The sequence below is a fragment of the Fringilla coelebs genome, assembly GCF_963513975.1.
Source record: "Fringilla coelebs genome assembly, chromosome: 6".
In the NCBI taxonomy this organism is placed as follows: Eukaryota; Metazoa; Chordata; class Aves; order Passeriformes; family Fringillidae; genus Fringilla; species Fringilla coelebs.
The window spans coordinates 39409139-39430906 of record NC_140034.1 but is presented as its reverse complement, the minus strand read 5'-3'; the positions used below and the strand labels follow the sequence as shown (position 1 = coordinate 39430906).

Genomic DNA, 21768 nt, shown 5'->3' with positions numbered 1-21768 from the left:
GTCTCCAGCAATTACTAGGGGGGAAGTTCTGGAATGACCTTGTAAGTGAAACAGCTGGAAGAAAAAGCCCTTAGTTTCTGTCAAAACTAACAAGGCAAATTTGCAGTGGGGATTACAGCATCAACAAGTATTGCCAAGTTCTTGATAATAACACCAAGATTCCATTTGACCTAATTTTCCTGAGCTGTCCTCAACACAAAACAATGACTAAATGCAGAAACATACTGAGGGTCTCTGAATCTACCTGCAACTAAAGAGAAGCAAAGTGAACAAGTGGTCTTACTGCACTGCTTTTCAAATACATCTGTTTTGTATCCCTTGGGAATGGGGAAATGGGGTAAAAGACAACACACGTAATGCTGATACAAACCAGTGAGACAAAGATACTGATGTGCTGTGTTTCATGCTGAAAAACTGAACAGCATGTCTCCTAGTTCATTGGGACTTAATTTTTGCAAAATTATTTTTTGCTTCTGAAACACCTGCTGTTCCTAGCTGTTCTGGGTGCTGAATGTTAAAAAAGAAGACTTCACACAGATCTAACTTCAATTGAGCATTTATTCAGTCAGTCTTGACCAGCAAAGGGATGAAACCTGGATACCTTGGCCAAGGGGGGGCTGTTCCTGATATGCAAGCAGAAATACTGGTGAATATTCAGAAACAGCAGCCTTATGGCTCGTGTGAGAAAAATAGCAGAGATCACTAAAGGGAGCAATGAGATTAGCTCATGCTACAAACACAGCTGCAGTACTGTGGTGCTGCCCTTGACCTCTTTTGCAAGCTCACAGTAGGAAGCAAAGAAAAGTGCCTGTTATTCAAGGAGCACGGTGACCAATCTTACGGTCCTGTTCACAAGCCTGATGTTCCTGACACACTTTACAGCACCCTGATGAACATGTGAGTCTTTCTTCTGCTGGTACACTCCACGAGTTCTTACAAGGAATAAAGCAGGGCTGGGTGTTAGAGTTCCACTAACGGCCTCACCTCCCCAAGTGATCCTTGTTGAGCTCTCAGTAACTTCCCACACACATTCCAACATTCAGCCTGCACGCCTTCCACATCCCCCTCCTCCCAAGCACTCGCACTGCCCCCTGCCTTACAGCCATTGTCCCCAGAGCCCTGCTGTGCCATCCCAACGCCCAGAGCCCGGTGCCTGCACTCACACTGCTCCCGCATGCCGGCCTCCTGGCACTTGCGCAGCCGGCACTCCTGGCACTTGCGGCGCATGTACATGTCCATCTCGCACTTGCCGCCGTTCTTGCAGGCGTACTGCGCGCCCTTGATGACGCTGCGGCGGAAGAAGCCCTTGCAGCCTTCGCAGCTCAGCACGTTGTAGTGGAAGCCAGAGGCCTTGTCCCCGCACACGCTGCACACTTCATTTCCCAGCATCTTAGGGGCTGGGCCCTTCTTCCGCTTCAAGGGGGGATTTTCTACCAAAATGAATGGTAGTGAGGAAAAAAATCAAAACAAAAGAAAAGTAAACTCATAGGCATGAATGAAACGTGGTGTTTGCAGCTGACTGCCCCATTCCTGACAACCAGCATCCTCACTCAAACCCATTATCTCGCAGCCACATACCCCTTCCGGGCAAGCAAGTCTTCTGCAACAAACTTACTGACATAATCCACAAGGTTTCACCTCAATTATACAAACAAATATAACTTCACAGCTGAGGCCAAGAGGGGTGCTCCCCACTCCTAAAACTGAAACACTCTCATAGTGACCGTTCCTATACTAAAGCTTGTTGCTCTATCTCAAACATGAGACCTTCACTACTGCTCACATTTCAGATGGTTTTGTGCAGCAGCTCCCAACTCTTCCTATATCATTCTGAGAGATTTTAATCTTATCAGTGGCTCTGCATTTTGAAAACATCTTTGGTCTGCTCCAACACACCTTAAGCACTCCTGTCGAATGCTTGCCAATATTACATGTGAATTCCCTCTCTATTAGCCCTCTCTCTTTTCCATCCATTTAATTCTAGCTATGCTGACATCTGATATTCTACACAGCTCATAGCGCAGGTATTTTTCTGAGTGTCATATATTATTGATTCATGGCAGCTGTTATAAAGATTACAACCAGCATGTCTTGATAAATCTCCAGATAATGTCTAGATATGCCTGGAAAGCCCTTACACTGGAGTTACTGCTTAGTTTGAAGAAAAAGGCTACTGCATTTCTTGATCAGCATCAGGGTTATAATTGCATGTCTCATTTTTGTACTTACTCTTCCAATATTTCTGTCCTTACTTGTGTTTATATTTTACTATTCTGTTCAAGTTCCTGAAATGGTAACCAGTTTTAGGTCAGTCTCAGACACTCTTATTTGTGTTCCTCAATACAAGTTTTCAGCCATAAGTATCTTGGTGCTGATTTCAATACCACTGATTTTACAGAGGCTTGGAGGTCACTCAATTTGGTCTGCACGTCTCATAGCAGATTGGACAGCAAGAAAATGTCATCAGAAAGGTTAAATTTCTGATATTCTCCTCTCTTGTTCAACTGTATTTCTCTTCACACACTACCAAGTAAAAATTATGCAATGCCTACAGTTATTTCAGATTACTTAGTATAAACACACGTAATGGCAGACTAACTAGTGTAACAACTTTGCTGAAGCCACAAGTGATGTTCATATGCTTCTGAGGAACAACAGAGTACTCCAATGACTTCCACAAATAAATCTGTCCCTTTTTTGGATTTCTTAGCTGTCTTTAAGACATTACATAAATTTCTTATTACCTCTTCTATGACTGCTTTATTGAGACAGATAGGCTTATTCTTTGATCTATGCAAATTATTTTCCATCTCTGCACATGAAGCATTTTAGTTACATAGATGATTATTGTTAGTTTCTGTAGCCAAAGATAACACAGAAATAATATAAGATGTATAAAGAAAGCATGAATGTTACCTCTGAACCTTTAGCTCTCATTAGGGTCCTCCTTCCTCTGTAGATTCCCCATTTAATAAATATTTTCCACATTTTGTGTCTTTTTCCTTACATTTTCATAAGGAAATAATCTATCAATCGCTTTCTTTTCAAGTCCTCAGACCCATTTTAAGGACTTTTATTGGACAATCTCATATCACCTTTTAACTACTCTCTTTGTTTCTACTCCACTGAGGAATCCTCATTCAATGTTCAGATTATCTCTTTGTTTTATATCAAGATTGCCCATTGCCTCACTGCTGAGCAAACACATTAATTTGTCATATTTTCATTAAGAAGATGATCCTAAGCATTTATGTTTTTCCTTTTTTTCATGTTACCTGTCCAGAGATATTATACAGTCTTCTTAGAGTTTGAAGGAGTAGGATTGCAGCTATAAGCAGCAGATTTAACTACAGAATCTCAGTTCTATGTCTGATATTCCTCATCCTCAGTTAACCTAAGAAATACATGGAGAAACTCCTACTGTCTTCCCACTGCACAAACCTGCAAAACCCTATCATTTCTTTGCACCACCTACCCTTGTTGAATTGTCACCTGTAGTAAAGCTTTATTGTTCAGCAGCTTTTGATAAGGCCAAAAAATCTTTATCTTACTGCCATGAACCTAGTCTCTAGAAGGTCAAATAATCAAAATATTCAACGCATTTATCACTTAGATAAACCCAGTCTTCAACTATCAATAACTGACTCTATTCTTAGACATCATCTCTGAGTGCCTCAAGGTAGAACTTGTCCTAAAATTTTGCCAAGTATCAATTCTGTTTGCAGCTGAAAGAATGGATAGCCTTTATCTTGCATAGATTTAGTGAGAATTTTTGCATACCTGCATGCTCAGGGGGGTTCTCTGAGCCAGGGAAGAGTGCAAGCCCTTCCTCCTCCATTTCAAATACACTTGCCACCCTCTTCCCATGATCCTGTGTGCTGAGTTGAGTGGGACCCATGGAAGCCACACCGGAAGGGTTCACTATAATCTCATCGCTGCAGCATTGTTTCTGCCAAGCAAAGGGCCACAGGCATCTATCTTCAAAGTCCTTAGTTTCTCTCTACTACTGAAAGTCAGGAAGTACCTGTGGAAAAAACAAACAGATGCAAAAGAGGCAAGAGTTCAACTATTGAGACTATTAACTTCCAAAATCTATTACAAGCTGTATCACAAGCAAGCTTCAAGATTTAATTTCCGTAATTAGCTTTGTTTCATCAATGTTTCCACTCTTAAAACACAGCATTTTAACAAACTGTGGGAAAAGGTACAAGACTAGCATACCCAGGTGCAAAACTATTCTTTCATTGCCAACAGATTTATCAAAGCAAGACAAGTCTTCCTTACTGCCAACACTACCAGTGCACTTCATCCCTGAACTCTCCAAGTGTGTAAGAGGGAAATTCCTGACATTATAACCAGTGGCCTTTGATAAAGTTTTGAATAACAAATAGCTCAGTGCTGCCAGCTGCCCTGAATTTTGGTGCATGCATTGCAGAGCATATAGAAAATTGGAAAAGAGATTTTTCATACAATTATTTAGCAGACTACAAAATATTGAATTTCCCTCTCAGTAGCCAAAGACTGATGATGCATCAAAGATAAGGATGACAAATCCTCCCCTCACCTACAGTAAGAAACTGAAAGCATCCTCCCTATGAGAAATGGCCATGATGCCGTTCTCAGGAAACAGATTCACCACCAGCCTTCTGAGGACACCCTTTTGTGGAACCTAGAACCATACTGAAAAGCAACTTCATTACAGTTAGTAGAGTCCTAACTCCACTGCGGAACCTAAAACTGGAAAGCAAATCCAACCACTTTTTCCAAAAAGGCCCACCTGCACAGAAAGGACCCTACTTGGTAGATCATACAGATTCAGTGAAACTGATCTAAATTGCTAATGTAAACACCCCTAAGCTGATTGAACGTCACTTGATCTTAACTCAGTGATTTACCAATGCAAGCTAAAGAGATTAACTGATTTAAAAAGCAACTACGTGAAAGGCCTGTACCAGTCTGAATGATTGAGTTCAGGACTGGAAGTCTATCAGTCCCTGAAAGACAGGAGGTGACAGAAAGCTCTGAAGCAGTTCAGATACAAGAGCATCAGGCAAGCAGGGGCATGCCTCACACACTCCAGTGCTCACCATGAAGAGGCAGAAAACCACTGTCCCAGGTCCCTTCTTTCCTCCTGGGTATTTGGACCAGACCACACAACTTTTCTCAGAATATCAAATACAAAGATGAAAGCAATGCTTCTAAAAATGAACCCCCTCCCAGAACTCTGAAACAGGCATCAAGTGTAAAAGCAAGTCACATTGTCAGGCCTGCTGAGATCCTGTCATCTCCAATTACACTGTGGATGCAGGTGTTAAAACCCACAGGGCACATTAATTCACGTGACATCTGTAAACATAGCCTCAGACTGCATCAGGAACTCAGAGCTCCCTTCCCTAAGGGAGCTGGAGAAACAGACTGACTAGGATAAAAGCAGTGACAGCAAATATGAAACTTAAACCTACAGACAGAAGGAAGGAAAGTTAAACCTACAGACAAAAAGAAGGAAACAAACCTACAGACTGTGGCATAGTACAACCTAACCAATGTGATTTGCAACCAATTTGAAGAAACTCATGGTCCTCAAAGGAACAGTGTGGCTACCACAATCAACTTCTTAAAAAAAGTCTCCCCAGGAAATCTTGCAGAATCTGAAAACCTTGTGGAAGCAGCATAGAGCATCAGATGGAGATGGGAACTTTACTGCAACAAATCCAAACCCAATTTGTATTTCTAGTCCTATGTAAGCTCCTTGCTGACACAGATGTCTCTGGACATGTTTGGGCATGAAACAAGAAAGCTAAGAGTAAGCCTCTGCATCTCCACATTCCTTTAAACCACGCAAAAGACTCACTCAAAGATTAATTATTGTGCAGAATGAATCACCAGCAGCACTACTGCAGCAATTTTTCAAAGGAAGGGTTTGATCACCCATCTGAGGGACTGAGTAACAGTGCTCAGGCCCAGGCCTCTATGACAGTGACCCATTCTCAGAGCATCCCTGCCTCAACTGAAACTTATTCCAGAAAACAACAGAAGGGTACAGTCTAATGGGATTTCAGAACTGTGCGATCTGCACCATGACTGACATTGCAAGAGTGAAATTTGCTGTCAGCAAGACATGTGGAGACCAAAGAGGAGTGTCTGAGAGACTGCAAGCTACCAAGAGAGAGGGGAATATAAACCCATGTGCACATCCAGGACACAGCAACAGAGAAGCCACTTTCTGCACTACCCAATGTGTTTCTGCTTCATGCACCAGCCTCCAACCTTTCCAAAACAGAATGGGCCAGATAGAGAAGGTTACTTGTCTTCTCTGCTCCTAAGACAGAGCACTTTTCCTTTTGTAGGAGCAATAATAACACTTGCAGGCTGAAAAATTGACCTAACAGGGAACAGCAGCACTCTGGTGATAGGTAAAGAAGCCTACTGAGCATTTTCCTCACATGCACACAAGTGAGAGGCCGTGTGACAAGGCCTGAGGTGCAGTTTTCACAGAAATGCATGAGAATTGTTTTTATATGACTAAAAATCTTGCCAAGTTTTGTACTAATAATGATGTTATTAGAGATTCACACCTTCCAATCTGCACCACCACTTCAACCAAAAATGCAGAAAGGTGATGCAAGCCGTAACTGCAAGAGGGAACACTGTCTTCTTGACACAGTCAGCTGTGCTGCCTCCCACTGTCTATCTCAACTCCTTCAGTTTCAGAAACCAGGACTAGCCATGTGACAGAAAATGAAGCAATCACTTCTCTCAAATGCAGCATCTTGAAGAGAGTAACCTGATGAGCAGACATACTCCAGTGAAGAAACATGTGTAGATGAAAGGCTGAGGGAAACATATTTCTGCTAGCCCTTGCCACCCATGTCTCAAATGTAACACTAAATACTTCTGAAATGTGTTGCCATCAGCTTCACTCTACTCCATTTCTTCCATCTCCCCTTCTTTTCTGAGAAAACAGAACAACTCAGATACTGATGGTCTCCAGGTCAGCACTCTTAGAACAAAGTACTGGTTTTTTCAGAGACTAAAGATGGCAGCCCCAGCTCTTGCACCTCATGCTAAATATCAGAAACATTCATCACTTCCTCCAGCAACAATCTCATCCCATTCCCTCAGCTGAGTCCTCTTCTAAGCCAGCTGAAGCAGTTACACATTCTTCTGGAAAACTTTGATCTGACCCGTCATCAACAGACTAAGCTACAGATGACTGAGGACAAGTAAAGGAGACACCACTGAGCAGCACACAATATATAGAAGCCAAATGAGCCAAATGCAGTCAGTGTGAGCCTTCTGCTAAAGAGTGCCGTCCTCTCCCTGATATTCCTAGCCTGACACTTTCTGTGGGGAGTTTAAGGACCAGGAACCAGACCAGATGCAAGCACATCTCTGAAGAAACTTACTGTTCATGCGTAACACAGGAACAATCAGAGGAACAGTACAACAAGCCCTTTACCTCCAAATAATGGATGCTCAGAAGAAAGAGTAGCTTTTTAGAAAGTTTGGTCAAGTCTCTGTGATCCTTCAAAACAGGATTTACTCATCGCAGTTCTGGCCCTGTAAATGACAGTATCCTACAGTTTCTGCCAAGGCAAACATATATAGCTATGTTTCAGTTCTGTAATGAATCACAAGCAGCCACTCTGCAGCGTGTCAGCATCAGCACAAGAGACCTCATGTTTGCACACACATGCTAACATGACTGTGCTCACTGTGTGTCAACAGGACAACCCCTCTCTGCATGGGCCTTAACAGGCTCTTGGTGAACAAATAGAACTGATGGGAAGGGCCATCTTTCAGAGGTAACTAAAGCAGGGATATAATTTGGCATTTTGGCTTCTAGGTGTGCTCTGACATGCAGTATAGATTCACTTTGGCTGCTAGCATTTATCTCTGAAAGCTGGCCATGCGGCAGCGCATAATGACCTCTGCTGAAACCTAAATGCACAACTCACACAGTGAAAATGCAACATTGGCTATCAAATGCTGGCTGCAGACCTAAACAGCCAAGAAAAGAAACAACCAGTCAGACTGAGATTTCACAGGACTCTACAGCACCAGAGTATTTTGTGACCTAATGCTTTTCCTATACTGTGCCTGGTGTAGCAGCCAGAGTATTTTCACAAATCTTCCGTAGGATCTTGGTACTACCTTGTAGCTGTTTCAGAGAAACAATTATTCCCAGCTCATGTTGGCTCATTCTTCTTCCTTCCCTCTACATCATCACATTTCTCAAAAAATGCTGAAATAGATAGGAGGTCTATGAGTGAGGCAAAAGTATACATATGACATGTTTCAATTAGGAAAAAGTTGAAAAAGACACCTTGTACCTTTCACAACAGAAAATGAATCTGTTGCTTTAAAAATGAAGTAATACTAGAAGTGAAAACTGTCAAAACTCACATGGAAAAATAATAACTTCAGATTGACAATGGGAGAGAAAAGTCACAAAAAGGCAAAATGTGAAAAGCAGTGCAACAGGATACTGTAAAGAATGATTTTGAACAGTATGTCTGCAAAGAATGGAAAAAAGTTCTGCAACTCTCAGGGAACAGACTAGCTCAGTCCCCCTGCTGTAAATCCCTCTCTCAGAGAACTGCAGGGAGAGAGTTTGAAGTCACATTATCCATTTTGATCTCCCAGAAGCATAAAGGCAACCAAGCTGGAAAGAGTTTGCGAGCCACCGTCAGTCCTAAGCTGATAAAGAAAAGCGACAGCCTCCTGATTGCTTTCATTTGCTGTCCAGCTAAGCTTCAGCTGACCATGAGCAGCGGTCCAAGACTGTAGCATTGCTTTGTAAGCCTTTTAAGTTGTTGTCACCATTGACAATTATGCAGAAGAGTCCTACAAGTCACTCCCAGCTGTGCAGCTGTGTTCCAGTCTCTTGCCCTCAAATTAAGGGTCTTAATTGCCACCTCTCCCTCCCTAGTTCAGTTCCAAACCCTGACTCCTTCCCCCTGTCCCCCGCCTTACTTTGGGTTTTACTCCTGCTGCTGACCAACTCCTTTATTACCCATAACTTTGCTGATTCCTGACATGGTCTTTGCCCAGGCATTTGTCTCTCCCTTTGAAGTGGGCTCACTGCAGCATCCAGCTCTCACTGGGTTTCGTTTGGTCTCAACACAAGACATGCTGTCTCCTACCCAGGTCAGGCATGGAAACCACCACAAAGTTCAGAGAACAACAGCAGAAGTGACTAACAACTGAAAAGATTAAAATAAACAAATGTATGTCACTTGGTTGAAAGAGTACTGGGAAGAGAAGAAAGGTGTAACTATGGTTTCCTGAAAGGTGTTAACTCTGAAAGACAGTACGTCTAAAAGAACACTGAGAAGGGAAAAGCCTGGCTATTACAGAAAAACACCCTAAAGCTGAGTTCTGGGAGACTGGAAGTCTCCATAACTTTCCTTCTAGAATTAGACCTTATAACTACAACCAAAATACAAAGATTTCTATGGAGATTTATGAATCTGAACTTGGTATGACTTAGGTATTCTGTGGGTGAAGTGTCTATTATAAACAAACAATGGTAGCAACAGGAGTTCCAAGCCAGTTTCACCCTACATAAGGCAAGAAGGATGTAGGACTGAAATAATTGAATAAATGGGTTAGGAAAGTGAATTAGAATCTTAAGGCACAACTGTATGACCAAACACAGTGCAATAAAACAGGGCAGAATAAGCCTAAAGTACTTCTGCTTTGTTCCACATAAAAAGTCCAAAAAATGAAACCTGCTCCTTGTCCACAATCTGCAGAGTACAATATTTGTTTCTTTCCTGCAGAACCTGTGGACTTCCCTCATTTTAGAAATACAGCTTCCCAAATTTTAAATCAGATGATGGAATGCGCTGACTCCAGTCCCACCCAGGGAACTACAGGCTCTGCAAAGCTCACCCCCAACAGCAACTGTTTTGCAAGTCAGCTCTCCTTCTCACATGCCTCATCCAGAAGCAGGTGCTCCCTGCTCTCTCACCTGCCTCTCATTATACCGTGCCTGGCAAAGGCTGAGGTATCGGGTTTGCCCTTCCCTTCAACTCTTGGTTTCTGTCTGATTAAAGAGAGCCAGGTCAACAGAAGGAGCAAGAGGAAAAGACAGCATACATGTGACTACTTTCAGGGTGGGTAAGATCCTGAAATGGACTGTGCCTTTATTTTCCCTCCCTCCCTCTCTCCCAATTGCCAGATGTCCTTGGTTCTGCAACTGAGTGGAGGAGAAAGGAGACGAGGTTATTGGAGTTCATTCACACTGCACACAGGGCTGCTCCCGCCTCTCTTCCTGTTTGTAAGGAAATATTACTCCCTCTGACAACGGGAGACAGAAAGAGGCAGACAAGTGGATAGGGGAAGAGTGAGAAGAAGAGGGAAGGGAAGAGAGAGAGGGGAGGGAAACAAGGAGAGGGCGGAAGGGATTATGGTAAGAAGATAAGACTTTTCTCTGGTTAATGAACTGGAAATGAGTAACAAGTCATATCAGGAGTGATATAGCCACCTTGCTGCCATGAAATTCCTTTAAAAGGCCATTGACACAAGTTCCTTTGAACTCTGGAAAACAACACAACCCTCATCTGGATTAAAAAAATCTCTAAACACTTCTAGGCTTTATACTGTCACCTCAGTTTTCAAGTTTCTAGCTAACCAAAGTACAGCTACCTCAGGAATGGCCAAAACCAGGGCATGCACAGGCTTACAGCAAGGAAGATGTGACAGCAGCAGCAGCCCTCCATCCTCCCCTCCAAGCCATCCTGTAAATCGACAAGTCACCCCCCTCAGTTCTGTCTGGCCAGATGAGCTGCGTAGCCAGTTTCTCAACATGGGGAGGAGACAAAGCAGAGTCACTTTAGAGGGACACCAACTTTTGCAGCACTCACAGGGATGAACATGAGCAGAACTCGCTGTTCGTAGCTGAACTGCAATAATCCCCTGTGTCTGGCCACGACTCCAGCTCACTGACAGCTCAACACCACTATCAGCACCGACCTTCAGATGGCAGGAAGCACAATTCAGTCTCTGATAGGGGCTTCCTACAGGAAAAATTCCATCTGTGCTCCTCCCAGGAGGATGAAACACTCAGAGCAGCTGCCCCCTTCCTGCTAACAAAAAGCAAAGGGCAGCTTTGTGCCACTTCTGGGGAAGCAGAAGGGAGGGAATCCAGCCTGGGTCCTGGTCCACAGAATGTGTCATCATCAACTGTAAAAGCAAATTTTCCTATGGAAATTCACTTTAAATTGGAAACAACCTTCTTTTGCCAGTACTCTAAGCAAATGTAGCTATCCTAGCAGTAAGTCCTTTTTTCCCCTTGCACATGTATCTATGCAAACATGGTTTTGGTTTACATGTCTGTTTTCCTTTCTACGGTCCCTGTAACGGCTAATAATGTCATTCCTTCACATTTCTAACCACAACACTAGATACACACATCACCAACACCAACAAAAAAAAAAAAAAAAAAAAAAAAAAAAAAAAAAAAAAAAAAAAACACAAAAACAAAACCACCACAAAACAACAAACCCCAAATGTAAAAAGTGTTCAAGCAACCAACAAAACTTCCTACTATAAAATAATCTGCTAACAAAATCCCCCTTCAATTTGGAAAATTAAAGTTGAGGTGTCTGTAGCTCATTAATCCTGCTGCTGACCAGCTCTTACACACCCTTCATGCAGCAATAGCTCATCACATCCTACTTGAAGGCCAAAAATGCAATCTGACCCCACCACCTCCATTTTTTTATAAATGCCACTGCATGACATCATGGAAAACAGGACCACAGACTCAGTTTCTTTCTGGATGCCTTCTCTATATTTACTCAGCCATCAATATCTTGCTCTGCACCATTATACATAGCTAAGCAAAACATAACAGTCAGGCATTCTTTGAAGCAACAGTTTTATAACTCAGGGCTTCCTTTTTCTTCCCAGAGAACAGAGTTTAAAAGAGACATGAAGTAATAGTGTCACCGAGATCAGAAGCAATGAAAATAACCAACTAGGTCCAAAAAGCAGGTTTTTTTAAAATGTGGCTTGCATAGAAGTTGGAAGAAAGTGGGGAGAATTAGAGAAGCCTCTCTCTTCAATAATTGTGGACTTTTCTGGGAGCACCATATTACAGAACAAAAATTCCACCATGGATCTTACATTCCTCCTTTATGACCCTTAGTCCCACAGACGTTATAGCCTGGCTTCAGGGAAACATGAGTCTGATTCACAGCAGATTTGAGAAGTCACCCCAACGCTATTTCCAATCTGAAGCAAGAGATCAGAACTTTAAGGAAAAAAAAAAATACCCAAAATAACATCCTGGTAGCGGAAATGCCAGGGAAAAGGGCTAAACCTACTCCATAAGGAATAAGAGGACCAATAAGATTATGTCTATAAAAGAGCACTGCAAGCCTTTTTTCTGCAGATAGAAAATGGTAGTGATAAATAATGCCACAACATACTGGGTTTTTTTACCTGTTTCCTTAAAAAATTATTTCATCTCAACTATGCAGTAAGAGAACAGTATTTCATGATACATGCCTATTCCTGCCAAGCACGTTTTATCAAGGGAAATCTCCTCAGCTCCCCAGGCTGTCTCAGTGCATCTCTTCAACACAGAACCTCAAACTGCTGTTGACTCCTCTGAGCAGGAACAGGGCACAGACCACTAACTGCACTGAGCTACTCAAACAGATAAAGGCAAAAAAATAAGCAGCTGCACTATTTTATCAGCAAGACAAGATGACAAAAGAGACAAAGCCATAGCATATATCATGGCAAAGCCAAAAAGATAAGCAAAAAGAGCAATTAAAAGCTCTCAACTCCTACCCCTTGTCCAGACTACGTTCTCTTTCAAACTGGTCTTCTCCATCCTCTACCAGCTATGAAATTAGAGGACATGGAGAAGAGAAGCAGAAGAGGAAAGAACAGAAGGGGAAGGCTGCTTACAGTAAAACTGTTCATTTTACTGACTTCCTCCTTTCCTCCCACCCCAGGAGTACTGCCATTAGCATACTGCACATCTTTTTGCATCTTGTATCACATAAGTGATACAAGATTGCTTCTGGGAAACAACCTCTTAATAATGTCTCTATATAACACTTTGTATCCAAACACCATTCCACCCAAAAGCATCAATCAAAACAAATACTACCGCTCATAGGCAAACCAGAAATACAGTACTGGATTGCAAAACAGGCAGGAAACTCATTAAGATTCCCTTCAGGGCAGTAGGGGAAAAGCACTGATTCCCATTCATAGAAGGATCATCCCTAGATGTAGCACAGAGGTCAGGGAGAAATTACAGTACTACTGAAATATCCACACAAAGAACACATCAGAGGGATACTGTAACAGTATTAAACTGTTTCAGAGTAAGCCTAACTAGTAGTATATTCCCCACTCAAGCATCATCAGGGATCTATTTTGTTGGGTTTTGCTAATACTGCTCTTAGAAGAGCAGGAGGAGAGAGGCAGGGTTGCAGATATACCTATCCAAACACAGATCACCCAGAAGACTGCAGCACAGCAATGAAGGAGATCAGAAGAGCTGCCAAGAAACACAGTGAAGACTAGCAGAGGGGGGCAGGTCAGAATAAAGGACTATTAAGAGCTTTGCTGCAAAGTAAACTTGTCCTGCTTTTGACTACTCTTCTGGATTCTGGCCTGTATAGGCTATTTCTGCTTTGGGGGTCATTGCAACTGAACCCTTACAAGGTACAGTATCAACAAAATACGGAAGACTTCTCTGAGTTTTATAAACCCACCAAGGAGAAGCTAGGAGGGAAGGGTTAAAGGTCTGAAAGTGAGATAAAGAGATCTGTGTGACAGGAAGGGAGCATGTGAGAGGGCGTGTGACAGGCTGTGTAGCAGAATGTGTGTGTCAATCTCATTGCCTTCGAGGCTCTTGGCCAAATGTGGAGCTGAACTTTCTGCAGACTTTGTCCTGCCAAGTCATGTTCCCTTCTCACACTGCCTGACATCACCACAAATACTCAGCTCGAAAACAGTCCAGAGCCGGACAGAATCCACCGCTCAAACCCCAGCCAGTGAAATGGCTGCGCTGCCGGCACACCCACCAGCCGGGAAAACAGAGCCACCTACTCTCCTCACAGGTTGTCTCCAAGCGCCCAGGAGGCCTCTCCCTCATCCATGCACAAAGTGCACTACCAAGGTACACAGAGACCAGGGATGCTAACAGAACAATGTTTTCCTATTGCCCCAATAACAGCTCAGAACAGAATGAAAGTCTGCACAGAAGTTTTAACAGAAAAACGCAAAGAACGTAACCGTTAGAACATCTGAGTTTGTCACAAGCATCCCGCTGCAAGGAGTGCAGTCTACTCCCAACTCTGGCACAACCCTGCCACAAGAAGGGAGCCATCACACATGACCCAAGGACAAATGAGAAGCCAGTGATCCTACAAAGACTGATGCTCCAGCAGAGTCTGCAGAAAGCCAGCAAGCGTTATCCTATCAGAGCACTCCTACAACCCTGACTTCTCAGAAATAAGTGCAATTCCAAGATCAAGGCTGCAAATTGCAGCACATATACAACTGTGTGGGAGTAGGCGATGGGACTAAGCCAACAAGTGGCTCCATTTCTTATTTTGATCCTTGTGTCAAGGAAGAAGGGTGTGGATGGCCCACTGATTCTGGGACACTGCTAAAGGCACCACCCAGAGCAAGTATCAGGGAGTAGCAGTGGAAGATGATACTGAAACAAAGGAGAAAAAAGTCTGCAGTCTCTTCTTGTTTTTTTCTTCAACCTTCACCCCGTCTGCTGCTTAAAAGCAGCTCTTTAGAAAATGCCCTTAAAGTTATGTCCCTGCTTTTCAGACACATACTGATAACACAGGCTACCTTGTATGTTATTCTATATCCTACATTTTAAATTTTTATTTTTCATTTTAAAATGCTCCTCACAACAGAAGTTCCCTCTTCCTTTCCTAAGGAAGGGGTTCTGACACCTTCCTTAAAGGTGCATTAGTGCAACCTTGCCTGTCCTCATACTACACACACCTTAAATCATATCCTTACCTATCATATCCTTACCTGGCTTCCTGTCCAGACATGAAGATGCCTGAGAATGTCCATCTCACCAGCTGCAAGCACAAAAGCCATCTTTTGAACTTCTTCCTAGCCCTTTCAGAGAAATCAACATATTATTCCTTTCCTGCACACAACGGCCAAAGGTGGGAAGCAGTCAATCAGAAGACTAGAATCACAAAGTTGCTTTTTGAGGGCCAGGCGACAGCTTCTCCTTCTACTCTTGAAGCTTGCAGCTGGCTGAGCCTGAGCTGCCCTGCGTCGGTGGCACTTCTCATGCAAGCCAATGCACGCTGCTGAGGGCTGCCCACAGGACTCTGAGTGTGCATGTGTGCCTGCATGTCAAGGCACGCACCACCACAGCAAGTCCCAAAGGCTGCTCCAGTGCAAGTTCATGTGCCCACACAAAGCTGCATGTGAGCTTGTGCTGGCAGATGTGCAAAAAGCCACTACAAGTGCATCTCTGGCTGTGAAATCCTCCGGCAAAAATCTCTGGCAAGGCATGTGGAGTCCTTTGGGGGCTGGCATATTTCTGCATGTATGTCTGTGGCAACCAAGACATTCTACAGAGAAGCCTACCTGTTCACGCTCATCTCCTAAGAGCTCTAGATGAGAATACTTAAATTCCAAACATTTTCCTTTGAACTGGTTTTACACACAGTTTTCAAGATTACACTTGTTAATTTATTTTCTAAGTCAATGGCAAATTGTGATGAAATCTAAAACAACCATTTAAACAAACACACGCAGGCCCTATTCAAGCAGGACATGGCTACTGGAGAATGTTTAAAAAGTCTAACTCAAAACTCGAGAAAGTCATGAAGTCTGCAGAGTCAGTACAAAACAATTCTTTCTTAAAAAGGCAGAGATTAGTTTCTTCAATTCACTTATTAAATTAATTCAGTTCACTCAAAGGTGGTGCAGGCAGTATAAAATGTGTGGAAGCTACCTCTCTTACAGTCTCCAAATGAAAACAAGACAAGGAACGATGAGTTATGCTCAATCTAAGATCTGGAAAGAGACAATTACCAAAACTAACCAGTTTGTTCTGCTAAATACAGATAACATTACCCTGATAGAATCAGTTCTTCAATAGCACGCTCCAGCAAGGATATTTTCTCTTATGTATCCAGCGCATGATTTGTGTGATTATAGTATGAGTATAAAAAAGCGCATATTTGATTTGACCTTTTTATTCAAATGCAGTTTTGTACAAGTCATGGGAAAAGAAATTCAGCAAGTAATTACATCACAACTGTAATGTAAACATTTACTGTGATATAATAGCATAAATATATATATGCAGATACACGTATCATCCTGTTTGGCAAGAAGCAATAATAGATGAGCCTAACTGATTAGATTAAAGTTGCATTTTAAGAAATTACCAAATGCAAACGAAACTTTAAATAAATTATTTAAATCACTAACTTTAATCATGATTTCTATCAACAAGTAGGAAGCCTTGATTTAAACCAATCGACCTTGTTTGCCTCATAGCTGCAGGAGGACCAGTGGGCCAACACTGGCCTGCTGCCTGGAGGGAGAGAGGATATGACTTCCACACCCTATTGGTTTCAAGAAATTTTGTAAGCATATTTGCCAATATTTTTTAAATCTTAAAACAAACTAGAAAGCCTTATATGCCAGGAGACACCTACTCTCTTGTCAGTCATGTGCTTTAGCAATCAGTCTGATACTCACCTAACACCTTATTTACATCTCAGAGAGGTTTCTATGAGTACACAATATAACCTGACTCTGCAACACATCTTTTAAATTGCTTCAATTCTCACATCCCACAAGTTAGTTCTCCTACTTAATCCTAATAGGCACTAGTTTCGCTCAAAACAAAAATTAGATTTCTCATTCTCTAACATTTTCTCTTCATTTCTTCACCGACTTCCCACTAAATAAACGGGGGGGGGTTTCCCCTCCTTAAACCTACTGGGAAGATCTGCAACGCTCTGCTCTCCTCCGTGCACTACCTTAGTTAACCTTTGTCCTCCCCAAATAAGATTGTTAAGAATTTGACAGTGCATACTTCAAAGTGATTTATAATATTACACCAAAATTATGTAAATCACCTTAATATTTTCTTTTTGACACTCCATAAAGAAAGTAATTTTGCTTTACAGGATATCTGGTTTTGAGATCTCCAGATATAAATGTACAAGTTACACTAGCTTTAAGAGTGTCTCCCTTTCAGCGGGAACACAAGAAAGAAATTTGTCTGTGTTCCAAATATGGAAAAAAAGTATTTGGTCATAGGAAGTCACAGAACAAAATTGACACAGGAATGCTAAAGGAAGCCATTGTATCATTTCTAACTGATATATTTTTAAGGTCTGACTGAACACGGACAGTCTCTTTTCATTTAACAATATTAAACACTCAAACATGAAGTAACTACAATGAAAATGCTAAGTCAAACACAGTCCTTGCATACTGGCAAAAGTATGATCTAATGACCAAATTCAACCTGTTTATAAGCCTTAATGCAGACCTGCACCTATCAGAAGGAAGCATTCCCCTGAATTCCTTCCTAAATTCCCTCCCTCCCTTCACACCGAGACAGTTCCCACAGCCAAGAGAATGTGACTCTGCCTTCCTGAGTTATTATGCTGTAAGGAAAACAAGTTAACACATCCTACAGAAGATCAGCAGAACATTCTCCCCCAATGAAACAAAGTGTCTTTGTATAGAATCATAAAATGGTGTCGAATGGACCTAAAAAATCAAGTAGGTTCAACCCCCACAGCAATGGGCAGGAACACCTATGACAGTTCTGGAAGACTGACTTTTCTCCAAGGCTGTCAGGTGTGTGAATCTCATTACTTGGTGGGGGAGGGAAAAGAGGGAGAGTGACAAACAATCTGATAAGCTTTCCTATTCAACATGCAAAGACCCACACATCTGCAACAATGAGACTTTCACAGCAGCTGCTTCCAGAGCAGAAAGCAGGATCATCCTTCAATGCACCCAAGACAAAGCACATTATATTCTATACTCTTCCTTAGACAGATGGAATCACAACTTCTGAAAAACATCAGGAGTTAAAGATTTTTAAATTCAAAACTTGAAATTTTGAAAACTGTCAGTCTTGACAACCATACAATCACAGGCCAGATCTAATTACAAGAGACATACTTCTAAGATGTGAGACCATCACCACTTGAGCTAACATTCAACAACAGCAAAATTTGCTCAGAACAAAAATGCCTCAGAACAAAAATGCCGAGTTGTGAGGACTAATCCAAGAGAAAGGAAAAGAAAGTCATAACAATCAAATGCACTTTACCACACTGGAAACACGACTCTTCCTGCAGGTGTAAGACAGGGACAAGGCAGTAAACTCCTGCTCTGTATTTGTACGGCTGCACGCCTGTCCTGCATAGCCTCCCCTGCCTCCCTGCACAGCCAGCTGGTAAGGGAAACATGCTGACAAGGCACAGGGAGCTGCAGCAGCAGTAACTGGAAACAGCAAGCGAGAGCAACCCCAGGCACACTGCCAGGACACACTAATTCTGTGATAAAGTTTCCTGTCCATATTTTTTTAGATTAGGCAATTTATATAGATATACTCCCTGCTGTGGTACTTCTCCCTGCATCCCTTCACAACAGGGCAACTTTCCTCTGGCGGCTACAGAACTCTCATGCAGCTCCAAAATGACCCATTTTCTATCCTCCCTCAGGTTGGTTTAGGTTTATTTCCTCCATCTTTTATTTTGGGGGGTTTGGGAGAAAGCAGTTAAATATTTTCACCCTGTTTTTTCTCCTGCAAAAGCTGGCCTACCTTTATGAAAAAGAATGCATGGGCATATTCATATATGAGAAAGTATTACTGCAAGTGCTAGATTCCAGGAAGGGGTCACACCAGGAAGCCACAAGCCTGTCTACCCTTACAAGCCTTGCAGCAGCAGTATCTTATGGTGAATATGCCGCAGGTGCAGTGACAAAGAAGTGTACCAAGGCAAATCTCCACCTGGTCCTTGCACAATGTGCACCACATGCAATGCCCTCTTTCCACAACCCAAATGATAAAAGGGTAGAGCTCAGCAACAACCGGCTGAACTTTTCCAACTGTTTTTATTTCCATAATTAAAATATAAGGAATGCTTTTCTATTTCAGCAAGGGTGTTATGTCTTGATTCAGACTCAATTAAAAAATCAAGTCCACCACTCAGTAAAGGAAATAAAAGCTAGGGTTTCTGTTTTCTTTTGTTTGTCCTCAGGTATAGCCCTCTCTCTGACAGCCAGAACAGCAGCTCAACTCAATGTATCTTGGAACATGAAGCAGATCCGAGAGGACTCTTCCCTACAGACAAACATAACCTGCAGTCATAGCCAGAAACTGTCTGACACACAGTGATCCAAATTGTTAGTCAGAAACGTGACTCAGTGTTGGAGACTCCCTCAAAAAAAGCCTTGCAGGGAAGGGCCCAGCTGTCCCTTTAGGAAAAAAAAAAAAGAATGGAAGGAATTTTCAGGAGACAGAGCATTTCTCTTTCAGTGATCCAAGGTTTGCTTCCAGCCCATAACGAAATCCTGTCTTGACAGATCTGGGGATTTTAGTAGCATAAGCATCAGTGAAACAGCACAATGAAGAGTAACCACCAGTGTAAGCAAAGCTACTTTTAAACAGCACCTTGCAAACTAACAGCCGTACAGACAAGTTTCTGTCCTGGAAAACGCACGACCTGGGCTGACAGGATGCAACAGGTGAATGACACAGAGAACTTCAAGTTGAGCAGAGAGGAAAGCTAACAAGTTACCACAAAGCCAGTAAACATCTCCTGACAGCACCTCCGGAGACAGCAGACAGAAACCCGGGCTCTTCAGATGCACGACAAACTGACAGCCACGAGAAACTGACACCGCTCCCCAGACGCCTCCGACCCCCTTAGCAAAGGGACTCCCTCCGACAGCGCGACCGCTCAGACCCCGCCGGGACACCGCGCATTACGGCCGGCGCTGGGCTCCGAACCCGGGCTGAGAGAGTGACCCCTTCCCTCCCGTCCGCCGGCCCGCCCGCACCCCGCCAGACCACGGGTGCCTCAGCGGGATGGGCCGCCGCCGTCCCTCTTCCTTCCAGCACCTTCCAGCGCCGCCCAGCCCGGCCCGGCCGGCAGCACGACGCGGACGGGCGGCGCTGCGCCCCCGACTCCGGGTCGCAGGGAACGCTGCGGCGCTCGGGTCGGCGCAGGCCGCGGGGCGGGACAGCGCGTCCACGTCCCCGGCCGTGAGTCACGGCGCCGCGGGCGGCGAGGAGACGCCGCCGCCCCCAGAGCCAGCAGGAAAAGTTACCGGCGCAGGCCGCGGCTCCCGGCGATGCGCGGCCGCCGCCCCCCGTGGCGCAGGTGCCCGAGCCGCGGGCGGGAGGGGCGGCGCGGCCCGGCCCGGCGCTGCTCCCGGCGCTCTTGCCGGCGTTCTTCCCGGCGCCGCGGCGGAGCTGCCGTGATGTCACGCGGGCCCGGGTCACGTGCAGGCGCCGCCCGCCCCGCTCCGCCCCCGCGGGTCCCGCGGGACGCGAAGGCTCCTGGCGCGGGTGATCCCCGAGCCGTGGGACAGCACGGGGGCCCGGAGCCCCCTCCCGCGCCGCGCCCGCCGGCCTCACCGCCTGCCCGCCCTCAGCTCAGCCCGCAGCGGCGGAGCAAAACCAGCTGTAACAACACAACAATCCCAAAGCAGGTGCCGCAGGAACAGCGCGGTTCCCCCTCCGCAGAAAACCTTTTCCTTCCAGCATTCGCCAAGAACTTCCTCAGTGGTGCGGTATCGGTAAACAGAGTTAAAAATGAACGCGGCTTCGTGCCGTCCTAGAGATAGGAAACAGAATTCAGTTTAAATTCACTAAGCATTCGAGCATGAGCAAATTAAACACGGTATTCTGTCCAGCTGAGCCTCGTGTATTGCACCAATTCTGCCCTGAAATAACGCCCCTGCTTCACAAACTATTTGGCCCCCTTACTGAGACCTTACGCACAAATTTCTAACGCTGCAAACTACGGAAAGTTTTAAACAAATAAACAGGTACCAAAGAGCTTGGTTATGAGCCGCTGTGCTTCATGACTCCAAAGACTTCTTTGCAAACGCGAGAGCCATGTTTCCTTCTTTCCTTAAAAAAGAGAAAGCTGAGAACCTCATTCACCGCCCTCTATGCACTTCGGCGCGCAGACAAACACTAGGTAGCACTAAATTCGTTTAACTGCCTATGATTTTTTCCTCTACACGGCACCTACGAGATCCTCGGCCAACGATCCAGCGGATGCACAGGCAGCAGCAGAAGCCGGATTTCGTCTCATACTCGACCAAGTTTCGTAAACAACCAAAACTGGGCAAAACCTGCCAACGCTGGGCAGCCTCTGCCAAGAGCCAAGAGCAGCAGCACCTTTCCATTCCACACGGGCATCCTCAGGCTGGCCCGAGGGATGCGACGATTAGCGACCCACGGCTGCCGGGCAGTGCGCGCCAGGCCGCCTTCCCCACTTCTGCCCACGAGTTTACCCAGGAGCACACGCACAGCGTCAGAACACTGAAACCTCGTGTCCTAGAGCGAAGCTGCGGCGGGGGTGACACCGCCGCGCCCTCATTCCCGCCGCTCCTACCGAGCGCCTCCGCGGCTGCAGCCCGGGGCGAAGCCTCCAGAGGGCTGACAGCAGAACTCGGCACCGCCAGCCCGGAGGGCCCGACGCGGCTGCTCAGGGGGCTGAGCGGGGCTGTCCCGCCGCCGGGATCCTCCCC

At 44.5% G+C, this 21768-nt stretch overlaps 1 protein-coding gene across 5 annotated transcripts in view; it reads right to left on the bottom strand.

Annotated features, from left to right (window-relative positions):
* Nucleotides 1–21735, bottom strand: part of NR1H3 (nuclear receptor subfamily 1 group H member 3) — a 30325-nt gene extending 8590 nt beyond the window's left edge. The window contains exons 1-3 of one of the 5 annotated variants that reach the window (XM_084207433.1): nt 21633–21735; nt 3781–4024; nt 1164–1430 (exon numbers count right to left, since the gene is read on the bottom strand). In XM_084207433.1, the coding sequence (XP_084063559.1) occupies nt 1164–1430; nt 3781–3898 (385 nt within the window). In that variant the 5' untranslated portion in view covers nt 3899–4024; nt 21633–21735. Of the gene's footprint in view, nt 1–1163; nt 1431–3780; nt 4025–10691; nt 10708–15033; nt 15135–20334; nt 20492–21547 lie in introns of those variants that run through there. The other 4 variants (XM_084207432.1, XM_084207431.1, XM_084207434.1 and 1 more) reach the window with 4 other exon arrangements.
* Nucleotides 21736–21768: the final 33 nt, after the last annotated feature.